Source organism: Nesoenas mayeri, assembly GCF_963082525.1.
Source record: "Nesoenas mayeri genome assembly, chromosome: 33".
In the NCBI taxonomy this organism is placed as follows: Eukaryota; Metazoa; Chordata; class Aves; order Columbiformes; family Columbidae; genus Nesoenas; species Nesoenas mayeri.
Window position 1 is genome coordinate 178,347 of NC_137573.1, and position 13,325 is coordinate 191,671.

General features: G+C 61.8%; 1 protein-coding gene across 1 annotated transcript in view; it reads right to left on the reverse strand.

Annotated features, from left to right (window-relative positions):
* Positions 1–1,043: 1,043 nt before the first annotated feature.
* NPHS1 (NPHS1 adhesion molecule, nephrin) overlaps positions 1,044–13,325 on the reverse strand; it is a gene marked incomplete at its 5' end in the record, with an annotated part of 39,760 nt that continues 27,478 nt past the window's right edge. Inside the window, 13 exon segments of the mRNA XM_080361536.1 lie at positions 1,044–1,147; positions 2,760–2,809; positions 2,904–2,967; positions 3,527–3,729; positions 4,259–4,318; positions 5,009–5,166; positions 5,810–5,921; positions 7,863–8,116; positions 9,194–9,350; positions 11,210–11,336; positions 11,338–11,382; positions 12,225–12,346; positions 12,792–12,932. Of these exon segments, the coding sequence (XP_080217662.1) occupies positions 1,097–1,147; positions 2,760–2,809; positions 2,904–2,967; positions 3,527–3,729; positions 4,259–4,318; positions 5,009–5,166; positions 5,810–5,921; positions 7,863–8,116; positions 9,194–9,350; positions 11,210–11,336; positions 11,338–11,382; positions 12,225–12,346; positions 12,792–12,932 (1,544 nt within the window). The 3' untranslated portion in view covers positions 1,044–1,096.

Sequence of the window (13,325 nt, forward strand, 5' to 3'; positions counted from 1 at the left end):
GGGACCCAGGCGTCCGGTGACCCCCCAAAGGGACCCAGGCGTCCGGTGACCCCCCCTAAAGGGACCCAGGTGTCCGGGTGACCCCCCAATAAGGGACCCAGGCGTCCGGTGACCCCCCCCAAAAGGGACCCAGGCGTCCGGTGACCCCCCAGAGGGACCCAGGCGTCCGGTGACCCCCCGAATAAGGGACCCAGGCGTCCGGTGACCCCCCTCAAAAGGGACCCAGGCGTCCGGTGACCCCCCAAAGGGACCCAGGCGTCCGGTGATCGCCCCAATAAGGGACCCAGGCGTCCAGGTGACCCCCAAAAGGGACCCAGGCGTCCGGTGACCCCCCCCAAAGGGACCCAGGCATCCGGTGACCCCCCCAATAAGGGACCCAGGCGTCCGGTGACCCCCCTCAAAAGGGACCCAGGCGTCCGGTGACCCCCCAATAAGGGACCCAGGCGTCCAGGTGACCCCCAAAAGGGACCCAGGCGTCCGGTGACCCCCCCATATTAATTTTCCTTAATTTCTATGAAATTGTTCATTTTGGGGAGGGGGCACCAAAAAGGGGACCCAGGCGTCCGGGAGGGACCCAGGCGTCCGGGAGGGACCCAGGCGTCCGGGAACCCCCTTTCCCCCCCAAAAAAAAAGGGGGCGCTGCCCCTTTAAGAGGCCCAAATCCACCCCTCCCCCTCCCTCATTAACAATGGGGGTTAATTAGAGGGGAGATTAATGGGTCCCCCCCAAATTGGGGGAGAGAGAAGCCCCAAAATTGGGGGATTTTGCCCCAAAATTGGGGGATTTTGTGCCCAAAACGCGGAATTTTGCCCCAAATTGGGGCAATTTGCCCCAAAATGGGGATTTTTCACCCCCAAAATGGGCATTTTTACCCCAAATTGGGGGATTTTGCCCCAAAATGGGTCGTGACCCCCCCCCCCCCTTCTCCTTGAACTGGGATCCAACTGGTTTATACTGGTGGGACTGGGGGAATAAACGCTGATTGGCTGGAGGGAGTGACGTCACTTGTTGGCAGGGAGAATGATGCAATAAGGGACCCAGGCGTCCGGGCGGCCAATGAACACGCAGCTTTATTGGGGGGGGCGGGGCTTCCGGGTCACACCAGCGCCCCCTGGAGGGTCAATGGGGCGGCAGGGGGGGCGGGGACCTGGAGGGGAGGGGGAGGAGTCAGGGGGGACCCAGGTGTCCGGGGAATACCCCATAGGGGACCCAGGCGTCCGGGTGACCCCCCAATAAGGGACCCAGGCGTCCGAGTGACCCCCAAATAAGGGACCCAGGCGTCCGGGGACATCCAACCCAATAAGGGACCCAGGTGTCCAGTGACCCCCACCTAATAAGGGACCCAGGCGTCCGGGTGACCCCCCCCACTCCCAATAAGGGACCCAGGCGTCCGGGGACACCCAATCCAATAAGGGACCCAGGCGTCCGAGTTATTCCCCACCCCCCAAATAAAGGACCCAGGCGTTCAGGGACATCCAACACCAATAAGGGACCCAGGCGTTCGGGGACACCCAACCCAATAAGGGACCCAGGCGTCCGGGTTACTCCACCCCCAATAAGGGACCCAGGCGTCCGGGGACACCCAACCCAATAAGGGACCCAGGCGTCCGGGTGACCCCCCCAACTCCCAATAAGGGACCCAGGCGTCCGGGGACACCCAACCCAATAAGGGACCCAGGTGTCCGGGTGACCCCCATATAGGGGACCCAGGCGTCCGGGTGACCCCCCAATAAGGGACCCAGGCGTCTGGGTGACCCCCCACCCAATAAGGGACCCAGGCGTCCGGGTGACCCCCATATAAGGGACCCAGGCGTCCGGGGACACCCAACCCAATAAGGGACCCAGGCGTCCGGGTGACCCCCCCCACCCCCAATAAGGGACCCAGGCGTCCGGGGACACCCAACCCAATAACGGACCCAGGTGTCCGGGTGACCCCCCCCCAGTAAGGGACCCAGGCGTCCGGGGAACACCCAGTAAGGGACCCAGGCGTCCAGGTAACCCCCCTAATAAGGGACCCAGGCGTCCGGGTGACCCCCCAATAAGGGACCCAGGCATCCGGGTGACCACCCCCCAATAAGGGACCCAGGCGTCCGGGTGACCCCCCTAATAAGGGACCCAGGCGTCCGGGGAATCCCCAATCCCAATAAGGGACCCAGGCATCCGGGTGACCCCCAATAAGGGACCCAGGCGTCCGGTGACCCCCCCCAAAAGGGACCCAGGCGTCCTGGTGACCCCCCCAATAAGGGACCCAGGCGTCCAGGCGTCCCCCAATAAGGGACCCAGGTGTCCGGGTTACTCCCCATCCCCTAAATAAGGGACCCAGGCGTCCGGGGAACCCCACAATAAGGGAACCAGGCGTCCGGGTGACCCCTCCCCAATAAGGGACCCAGGCGGCCGGGTGACCCCCGCAAAAGGGACCCAGGCGTCCAGTGACCCCCCCAAAGGGACCCAGGCGTCCGGGCGTTCCCCAATAAGGGACCCAGGCATCCGGGTGACCCCCAATAAGGGACCCAGGCGTCCGGGGCCATCCAACCCAATAAGGGACCCAGGCGTCCGGTGACCCCCAAAGGGACCCAGGCATCCGGTGACCCCCCAATAAGGGACCCAGGCGTCCGGGGCCATCCAACCCAATAAGGGACCCAGGCGTCCGGTGACCCCCAAAGGGACCCAGGCATCCGGTGACCCCCCAATAAGGGACCCAGGAGTCCGGGGACATCCAACCCAATAAGGGACCCAGGCGTCCGGGGACCCCCCCTCACCTCCTCATATTCTCCCCATTCGATGACGTCATCATAGGGGTGGGGGTCACCTGGGGGGGGGAGGGGTGAGTGTGGGGGATGGGGAGGGGGTGGGGGGGGTGGGGGGGGGAGGGGAAGGGAGACCCCCCCCCCATTGATACTCACCCAGGGGGGCGTCCCACGGGGGGGCGGGGCCAGGGGGCCACGCCCACGAGGACAATGAGCTGAGCTGGGGGGGAGGGGAGAAACAAGAGGGACCCAGGAGTTCAGGAGGGACCCAGGAGTGCCCCAAGGGACCCAGGAGTTCGGGAAGGGACCCAGGAGTTCGGGAGGGACCCAGGAGTGCCCCAAGGGACCCAGGAGTTCGAGGGGGACCCAGGAGTTTGGGGGGGACCCAGGAGTGCCCCAAGGGACCCAGGAGTTCGGGAAGGGACCCAGGAGTTCGGGAGGGACTCAGGAGTGCCCCAAGGGACCCAGGAGTTTGGGGGGGATCCAGGAGTGCCCCAAGGGGACCCAGGAGTTCAGGAGGGACCCAGGAGTGCCCCAATGGACCCAGGAGTTCAGGGACGGACCCAAGAGTTCAGGAGGGACCCAGGAGTTCGGGAGGGACCCAGGAGTTGGGGAGGGACCCAGGAGTGCCCCAAGGGACCCAGGAGTTCAGGAGGGACCCAGGAGTGCCCCAAAGGACCCAGGAGTTCCGAAAGGGACCCAGGAGTGCCCCAAGGGACATAGGAGTTCGGAGAGGAACCCAGGAGTGCCCCAATGGACCCAGGAGTTCCCCCGCTCACCTCCAGGCTGTACTCATTGGCGGCCCCTCCTTTGGCCCGAACTCCTGGGTCCCCTGGGGCACTCCTGGGTCCCTCCCGATCTCCTGGGTCCCCCCGAACTCCTGGGTCCCTCCATCTCCTCCTCAGCACCAGCCATAGGGCGGCCCCTCCCCCCACCAGCAGCCCCCCCAGCGCCCCCAGGAGGGCGGGGGGGGCCGCAAAGGCTGATGGGACAGCAAAGGGGGGGGGGGAGGGGGGAGGGGAGGTCAGTGGGGGGACCCAGGCGTCCGGGAGGGACCCAGGCGTCCGGGCCCCAACCACAGCCCCGCCATGGGGGCTCCACCCCCAGCCAGAAGGGACCCAGGAGTTCGGGGGGGACTCAGGAGTTCGGGAGGGACCCAGGAGTCCGGGAGGGGACCCAGGAGTTCGGGAGGGACCCAGGAGTTCAGGAGAGGACCCAGGAGTTCGGGAGGGGACCCAGGAGTTCAGGAGGGACCCAGGAGTTCGGGAGGGGACCCAGGAGTTCGGGAGGGACCCAGGAGTTCGGGAGGGACCCAGGAGTTCGGGAAGGACCCAGGAGTTCAGGAGAGGACCCAGGAGTTCGAGAGGGACCCAGGAGTGCCCCAAGGGACCCAGGAGTGCCCCAAGGGACCCAGGAGTTCAGGGGGGACCCAGGAGTTCGGGAGGGACCCAGGAGTTCGGGAGGGGACCCAGGCGTCCGGGCCCCTCCCCCTCACCCCTCTCCCACCCCACCTATAGGGGGCGGCGTTGGCTCCTCCCCCACGGGCGGCGCCGGCGAATCATGGGGCAGCGCTGCAAGAGGAAGGGACCCAGGCGTCCGGGGGGGGGGAGGCGAGGGGGGCACTTCCGGGACACGCCCCCTTTGGGCATAACTCCCACTTCCTGTTTATGCTCCACCCACCCCACCCCCCATGAGGCCACTTCCTGGTCCCAACCGGAAGTCGGCCTGTTCTTAGTGTCTTCACTTCCGGGAGCAAGCCACACCTACTTCCGGTCCCACTCCCCACCCCCGCGCTGGACACGCCCACTTCCGGTCCAGCCGCCATTTTTGGCGCCACTTCTCATTTCCTATCGCTCCCCCTTATGGTAGTCAGCACTTCCGGTTTTAGCACGCTTCCAGTTTCACCCCACTTCCGGTTGCACCCCACTTCCGGTTTCACCCTTTGCATCTCACTTTCACTTTACCCCAACTTCCGGTTTTACCCCCTTCCTGTTGCACCCACATCCGGTTTAACCCCACTTCCTCTTTCCTCCCACTTCCGGTCTTCCCCCCCCACTTTGACGCCCACTTCCGGTTTTCCCATCCTCTTGCACCCACTTCCCTTTTGACCACTTCCGTTTCCCCCACTTCCGTTTCCCCCACTTCCGCTTCCCCCCAACTTCCTGTCCACCACCTTCCCCGTATCCCCCCACTTCCGTTTTCCACCACTTCCGCTTTCCCCCCTCCCCGTTTACCCCCCATCACTTCCTGGTTCCGCTCACCGGAAGTGACGACACGCAGCCGCGCGGGGGCGCTCTCGCCGCGCCCGTTGCGCGCGCGCACGGTGACGTCATAGGGCGTGGCCGGAAGGAGCCCCCGCAGCGTTAGGGCGGAACCGGAAACAAGGAGGGTGGGGGGCGGGGCTTCGGGGCCGCTCACGCTGCCAAACCGGAAACAGGAAGTGGCTCCCAGTATATCCCAGTATATCCCAGTATAGCCCAGTATAACCCAGTATAGCCCAGTATAGCCCAGTATAGCCCAGTATAACCCAGTATATCCCAGTATATCCCAATATAGCCCAGTATATCCCAGTATAACCCAGTATATCCCAGTATATCCCAGTAACTCCCAGTATATCCCAGTATAACCCAGTATATCCCAGTATATCCCAGTACAACCCAGTATATCCCAGTATATCCCAGTATATCCCAGTATATCCCAGTATATCCCAGTATCCTCCCAGTATAACCCAGAATATCCCAGTATATCCCAGTATAGCCCAGTATAGCCCAGTATATCCCAGTATATCCCAGTATAGCCCAGTATAACCCAGTATAACCCAGAATATCCCAGTATATCCCAGTATAGCCCAGTATAGTCCAGTATAGCCCAGTATATCCCAGTCCCCCCCAGTCCCCCCTAGTCCCTCCCAGTTCCTCCCAGTATATCCCAGTATATCCCAATATCCTCCCAATCCCCCCCCAGTCCCTCCCAGTATATCCCAGTATATCCCAGTATATCCCAATACCCTCCCAGTCCCTCCCAGTATATCCCAGTCCCCTCCCATCACGTGACCCCCTCACCTGACCAGGAAGCTCTGGGGCTCCCCCCATTGGCAGCCGGGGCTCCAGGCCACGCCCACCGCCGTGGGGGCCACGCCCACCACCCACACAGAGCGGGGGGGGTCCGGGGGGTCTGGGGACACGGATCCCAGTGCCTCCCAGTACATCCCAGTACATCCCAGTCACCTCCCAGTGCCTCCCAGTACATCCCAGTAACCTCCCAGTGCCTCCCAGTGCCTCCCAGTAACCTCCCAGTAACCTCCCATGTCCTCCCAGTGCCTCCCAGTGCTTCCCAGTGGCTCCCAGTAACCTCCCAGTAACCTCCCATGTCCTCCCAGTGCCTCCCAGTGCTTCCCAGTGGCTCCCAGTACCTCCCAGTGTCCTCCCAGTATCCTCCCAGTATCCTCCCAATAGCCTCCCAGTATCCTCCCAGTGCCTCCCAGTATCTCCCAGTGCTTCCCAGTGCCTCCCAGTAACCTTCCAGTGCCTCCCAGTGCCTCCCAATAACCTCCCAGTACCTCCCAGTGCCTCCCAGTGCATCCCAGTGCCTCCCAGTATCTCCCAGTACCTTCCAACAACCTCCCAGTACCTCCCAGTGTCCTCCCAGTAACCTCCCAGTATCCTCCCAGTGCCTCCCAGTAACCTCCCAATAACCTCCCAGTGCCTCCCAGTACCTCCCAGTAACCTCCCAATATCCTCCCAGTACCTCCCAGTGTCCTCCCGGTACCTCCCAGTATCCTCCCAATATCCTCCCAGTTCCTCCCAGTAACCTCCCATATCCTCCCAGTAATCTCCCAGTAGCTCCCAGTATCCTCCCAATAACCTCCCAGTACCTCCCAGTGTCCTCCCATTATCCTCCCAATATCCTCCCAGTACATCCCAGTGTCCTCCCAATAGCCTCCCAGTATCCTCCCAGTAGCTTCCAGTGTCTCCCATTATCCTCCCAGTATCCTCCCAGTATCATCCCAGTATTCTCCCAGTAGCTCCCAGTATCCTCCCATATCCTCCCAGTATCCTCCCAGTAGCTTCCAGTGTCTCCCAATGCCTCCCAGTGCCTCCCAGTATCCTCCCAGTGCCTCCCAGTAACCTCACAATAACTTCCCAGTAGCACCCAGTATCCTCCCAGTATTCTCCCAGTACCTCCCAGTATCCTCCCAATATCCTCCCAGTTCCTCCCAGTAACCTCCCATATCCTCCCAATAATCTCCCAGTAGCTCCCAGTATCCTCCCAATAACCTCCCAGTACCTCCCAGTGTCCTCCCAATAGCCTCCCAGTATCTTCCCAGTAGCTTCCAGTGTCTCCCATTATCCTCCCAGTATCCTCCCAGTGTCATCCCAGTTCCTCCCAGTATCCTCCCAGTGTCTCCCAATAACCTCCCAGTATCCTCCCAGTATCATTCCAGTATCCTCCCAGTGCCTCCCAGTAACCTCCCAACAATCTCCCAGTGCCTCCCAATATTCTCCCAGTTCCTCACAGTGCCTCCCAATAACCTCCCAGTATCCTCCCAGTATCATCCCAGTATCCTCCCAGTATCCTCCCAGTGCCTCCCAGTAACCTCCCAGTTCCTCCCAGTATCCTCCCAGTACGTCCCAGTAACCTCCCAGTTCCTCCCAGTATCCTCCCAGTACGTCCCAGTAACCTCCCAATAACCTCCCAATATCTCCCAGTACCTCCCAATATCATCCCAATAGCTCCCAGTATCTTCCCAGTATCCTCCCAATGTCTCCCAGTACCTCCCAATATCATCCCAGTAGCTCCCAGTATCCTCCCAGTAACCTTCCAATAACCTCCCAATATCCTCCCAGTACGTCCCAGTAACCTCCCAATAACCTCCCATGTCCTCCCAGTGTCTCCTAGTAGCTCCCAGTGTCTCCCAGTAGCTCCCAGTTCCTCCTAGTCCCTCCCACTCCCCTCCCAGTCCCTCCCAGTCCCTCCCAGTCCCTCCCAGTCCCTTCCAGTCCCCTCCCAGTCCTTCCCAGCCCCTCCCAGTCCCTCCCAGTACCTCCCAGTCCCTCCCAGCCCCTCCCAGTCCCTCCCAGTCTCCTCCTAGTCCCTCCCAGTCCCTCCCAGTACCTCCCAGTTGCAGCCGCAGGTGCCTCCGGACGCTCCCCAGTTGGTTCCGGGCGACGCAAACGAAGGTGCCCAGAGTCCAGTTTGAATCCGGCTCCTCTAACTGGTCCCAGTTCCCATACTGGTATCGGCGCCGCTGCCCAAACTGGTCCCAGTGGCGGCACTGGGCGCGCAGGCGGGCCCGATCCTGGCTCACGTTGCCCACCCTCAGGACGCTACTGGTCCAGGGGCCCTCACGCCACTGGTGCTGCTGGAACCTACTGGGAGGACCAGTTTGGGACTGGGATGGACTGGGACGGACTGGGATGGACTGGGAATGGGGGTTGGGGGGGGGAACTGGGGCCAAACTGGGGCCAAACTGGGGCCAAACTGGGAATGGGGTGAGGCCGGTTCACCCAGTTGGGACCAGTTTGCTCCCAGTTGATCCCAGTTGGGTCCCATTGGCCCCAGTTGGGTCCCAGTTGACCCCAGTTTACCCCAGTTGGGTCCCGTTGACCCCAGTTGGGTCCCGTTGACCCTAGTTGGGACCAGTTGATCCCAGTTGGGTCCAGTTGGGTCCAGTTGGGTCCCATTGACCCCAGTTGAGCCCAGTTGAGCCCAGTTGACCCCAGTTGGGTCCCATTGACCCCAGTTGCTCCCAGTTGGGTCCCAGTTGACCCCAGTTGAGCCCAGTTGGGTCCCATTGACCCCAGTTGAGCCCAGTTGGGTCCCATTGACCTCAGTTGAGCGCAGTTGGGACCAGTTGAGCCCAGTTGATCCCAGTTGGCCCCAGTTGACCTGATTTGGCACCAGTTTGTCCCAGTTGACCCCAGTTGCTCCCAGTTGGGTCCAGTTGTGTCCCATTGACCCCAGTTGATCCCAGTTGGGTCCCAGTTGACCCCAGTTGAGCCCAGTTGGGTCCCATTGACCCCAGTTGATCCCAGTTGGGTCCTAGTTGACCCCAGTTGGGTCCAGTTGGGTCCCATTGACCCCAGTTGAGCCCAGTTGGGTCCCAGTTGACCCCAGTTGAGCCCAGTTGGGTCCCATTGACCCCAGTTGAGCCCAGTTGGGTCCCATTGACCCCAGTTGTTCCCAGTTTGTCCCAGTTGCTCCCAGTTTGTCCCAGTTGCTCCCAGTTGCCCCCTGTTTGTCCCAGTTGCCCCCAGTTGCTCCCAGTTTGTCCCAATTGGGTCCCAATCGGTCCCAGTTGCCCCTAGTTTCTCCCAGTTGCCCCCAGTTGACCCCAGTTGGGTCCCATTGACCCCTGTTGCCCCCAGTTGATCCCAGTTTGTCCCAGTTGCCCCCAGTTTGTCCCAGTTTGTCCCAGTTGCCCCCAGTTAACCGCAGTTGGTTACCTGTCCTCCAGGGGGCGGCCCCTCTGCTCCCATTGGATGTCGACGGCGGGCACGCCCTGGGCGCGGCACCGCAGCTCCGCTGACTCCGCCCCCGCCGGCAGCACCACGCCCACAGGCCCCGCCCCCAACCCCGGCTCTGCCTCCAGCTCGGGGCCATCTGGGGGCGGGGAGGGGTGTCAGGGCTCTGATTGGCTCCCCCAGGGACATTGGGGGGCGAGGGGGGAAGGTCCACCATGGGGTGTCCCCATTGGGTGTCATCCCCATAGATGTCCCCATTGGGTGGCCCCTTCCATTGGGTGTCACCATTGGGGGTGGCCTCGCCCATGGGTGGCCTCATTGGGTGGTCCTTTCCAATTGGGTAGCCCCATTGGGTGGCCCCTTCCCATTGGGTGGCCCCTTCCCATTGGGTGTCCCCATTGGGTGTCCCCATTGGGTGGCCCTTCCCATTGGGTGCCCCCATTGGATGGCCCTTTCCAATTGGGTGGCCCCATTGGGTGGCCCCTTCCATTAGGTGTCCCCATTGGGTGTCCCTTTCCCATTGGGTGACCCCATTGGGTGTCCCCTTCCCATTGGGTGTCCCCTTCCCATTGGATGTCCTCATTGGGTGTCCCCATTGGGTGTCCCCATTGGGTGTCCCCTTCCCATTGGGTGGCCCCTTCCATTGGGTGTCACCATTGGGGGTGGCCCCGCCCATGGGTGTCCCCATTGGGTGTCCCTTTCCCATTGAGTGGCCCCATTGGGTGGCCCCATTGGGTGTCCCCTTCCCATTGGGTGTCCCTTTCCATTGGGTGTCCCCATTGGGTGTCCCTTTCCCATTGGATGTCCCCATTGGGTGTCCCCATTGGGTGGCCCCTTCCCATTGGGTGGCTCCTTCCATTGGATGTCCCCATTGGGTGTCCCCATTGGGTGGCCCCTTCCATTGGGTGTCACCATTGGGTGGGGACACACCCATGGGTGGCCCCATTGGGTGTCCCCTTCCCATTGGGTGTCCCCATTGGGTGTCCCCCCCATAGATGTCCCCATTGGGTGTCCCCATTGGGTGTCCCCTTCCCATTGGGTGTCCCCCTTCCCATTGGATGTCCCCATTGGATGTCCCCATTTGGTGTCCCCATTGGGTGTCCCCTTCCCATTGGGTGGCCCCTTCCCATTGGGTGTCCCCTTCCCATTGGGTGTCCCCTCCATTGGGTGTCCCCATTGGGTGTCCCCTTCCCATTGGATGTCCCCATTGGGTGTCCCCATTGGGTGGCCCCTTCCCATTGGGTGTCCCCTTCCCATTGGGTGGCCCCTTCCCATTGGGTGGCCCCTTCCCATTGGGTGTCCCCCCCATTGGGTGTCCCCATTGGGTGTCCCCTTCCCATTGGGTGTCTCCATTGGGTGTCCCCCTATAGATGTCCCCATTGGGTGTCATCCCCATAGATTTCCCCACTGGGTGTCCCCATTGGATGTCCCCATTGGGTGTCCCCATTGGGTGTCCCCATTGGGTGTCCCCATTGAGGTCCCCATTGGATGTCCCCATAGATGTCCCCATTGGATGTCCCCATTAGATGTCCCCATTGGGTGTCCCCATTGGGTGTCCCCACGGGGTGTCCCCATTGGATGTCCCCATAGATGTCCCCATTGGGTGTCCCCATTGGGTGTCCCCTTCCCATTGGGTGTCCCCATTGGGTGTCCCCCTATAGATGTCCCCATTGGGTGTCATCCCCATAGATTTCCCCACTGGGTGTCCCCATTGGATGTCCCCATTGGGTGTCCCCATTGGGTGTCCCCATTGGATGTCCCCATTGAGGTCCCCATTGGATGTCCCCATAGATGTCCCCATTGGGTGTCCCCATTGGGTGTCCCCATTGGATGTCCCCGTTAGATGTCCCCATTGGGTGTCCCCATTGGGTGTCCCCATTGGGTGTCCCCACGGGGTGTCCCCATTGGATGTCCCCATAGATGTCCCCATTGGGTGTCCCCCCACCCCGGGCGCCCCCTCCCATGTCCCCCCCCATGTCCCCATTGGGTGTCACTCACATCTGACGACCAGCCTGACGATGGCCCTGGCCGGGGGGGGCACCCCCGTGTCCACGTGACACTCGTAGGGTCCCCCCATGTCCCTCCGCGCCCCCCGGACCCACAGGCGCCACCAGGGGGCGGAGCCCTTCGGGGACCAGCCCCCCCGGGAGCCCCTCGCGCCCCTCCCCCACCTGGGGGATACCCACGTTGTCACCCCCAGAAACTGGGTCCCCATGTCCCCATTGATCCCATTGTCCCCATGTCCCCATATCCCCATGTCCCCATGTCCCCCTGTCCCCATGTCCTCCTGTCCTCATGTCCCCATGTCCCCATTGATCCCATTGTCCCCATGTCCCCCATGTCCCCATTGATCTCATTGTCCCCATTGTCCCCATATCTCATGTCCCCATTGATCCCATTGTCCCCCATGTCCCCATGTCTCCATATCCCATGTCCCCATGTCCCTCTGTCTGTCCTCATGGCCCTCTGTCCCCATTGATTCCATTGTTCCCATATCCCCCTGTTCCCATGTCCCCATTGATCCCATTGTCCCCAATGTCCCCCTGTCCCCATGTCCCCCTGTCCCTCTGTCCCCATTGCCCCCATGTCCCCGTGTGCCCATTGATTCCATTGTCCCCATGTCCCCCTGTCCCCATTGATCCCATTGTCCCCATGTCCCCATGTCCCATATCCCCCTGTCCCCGTCTGTCCCCGTGTCCCCCTGTCCCCATTGATTCCATTGTCCCCATATCCCCTTGTCCCCCTGTCCCCCTGTCCCCTTGTCCCCATGTCCCCATATCCCCATATCCCCCTGTCCTCATGTCCCCATGTCCCCATTGATCCCATTGTCCCCCTGTCCCCATGTCCCCCTGTCCCCATGTCCCCATATCCCCACGTCCCCCTGTCCACATTGATCCCATTGTCCCCCTGTCCCCATATCCCCCTGTCCCCATGTCCCCATGTCCCCCTGTCCCCATGTCCCCATTGATTCCATTGATCCCATTGATCCCATTGTCCCCCTGTCCGTCCGTACCAGCCGTCCCCACGTCACGCTGTCCTCGGGCAGGGGATTCCCGGTCACGTGACACTGTAGCTCCGCCCCCTCCCCCTCGGTCACCACCACAGGGTCGGGGACGCGCACGATGGCCGGGGGGTCTAGGGGGGGGGGCAGGGGTCAAGGTCAGGGGTCAAGGTCAGGGTCCTATAGGGGCTATGGGATCTATATCTATAAGGTCTATAGGGTGTCTATAGGGTGTCTATAGGTGCTCACAGTGCACGATGAGGCTCAGGACACCATAGGGATCTATAGGGTCTATGGGGTCTCTAGGCTCTATAGGGATCTCTAGGCTCTATAGGTGTCTATAGGGGTCTCTAGGCTCTATAGGGGTCTATAGGGTGTCTATAGGGTGTCTATAGGGGTCTCTAGGCTCTATAGGGGTCTATAGGGTGTCTATAGGGTGTCTATAGGGGGTCTATAGGCTCTATAGGCTGTCTATAGGGGGTCTATACGGGTCTATAGGCTCTATAGGGGTCTATAGGGTATCTATAGAGGTCTACAGGGTATCTATAGGGTATCTATAGGGTGTCTATAGGCGCTCACAGTGCACGACGAGCTCGAAGGCCCCGCGCCCGCTCCCCTCGCTGTTCTCACAATCCACCCCATAGGTGCCGCCGTCCCCGCGCGTCACGTTGGCGATGGAAAGCGACCAATCAGGGAGCAGGCGGAGCCGCCAGGAGGGGCCTGGGGGGGCGGGGCCAACTCAGGACACGCCCACAAAGGGACACGCCCATCCCAGTGCTCCCAGTGACCCCCAATAACCCCCAGTGTCCCCATCCCAGTGCTCCCAGTAACTCCCAGTGACCCCCAGTGCTCCCAGTGACCTCCAGTAACCTCAGCGACCAATCAGGGAGCAGGTGGAGCCGCCACTGGGCCCTGGGGGCGGGACCAACTCGGGACACGCCCACAAAGGGACACGCCCATCCCAGTGCTCCCAGTGCCACCAGTGCTCCCAGTGTCCCCATCCCAGTCCTCCCAGTAACTCCCAGTGACCCCCAGTGCTCCCAGTGACCTCCAGTAACCCCAGCGACCAATCAGGGAGCAGGCAGAGCCACCATGGGGCCTTGGGGGCGGGGC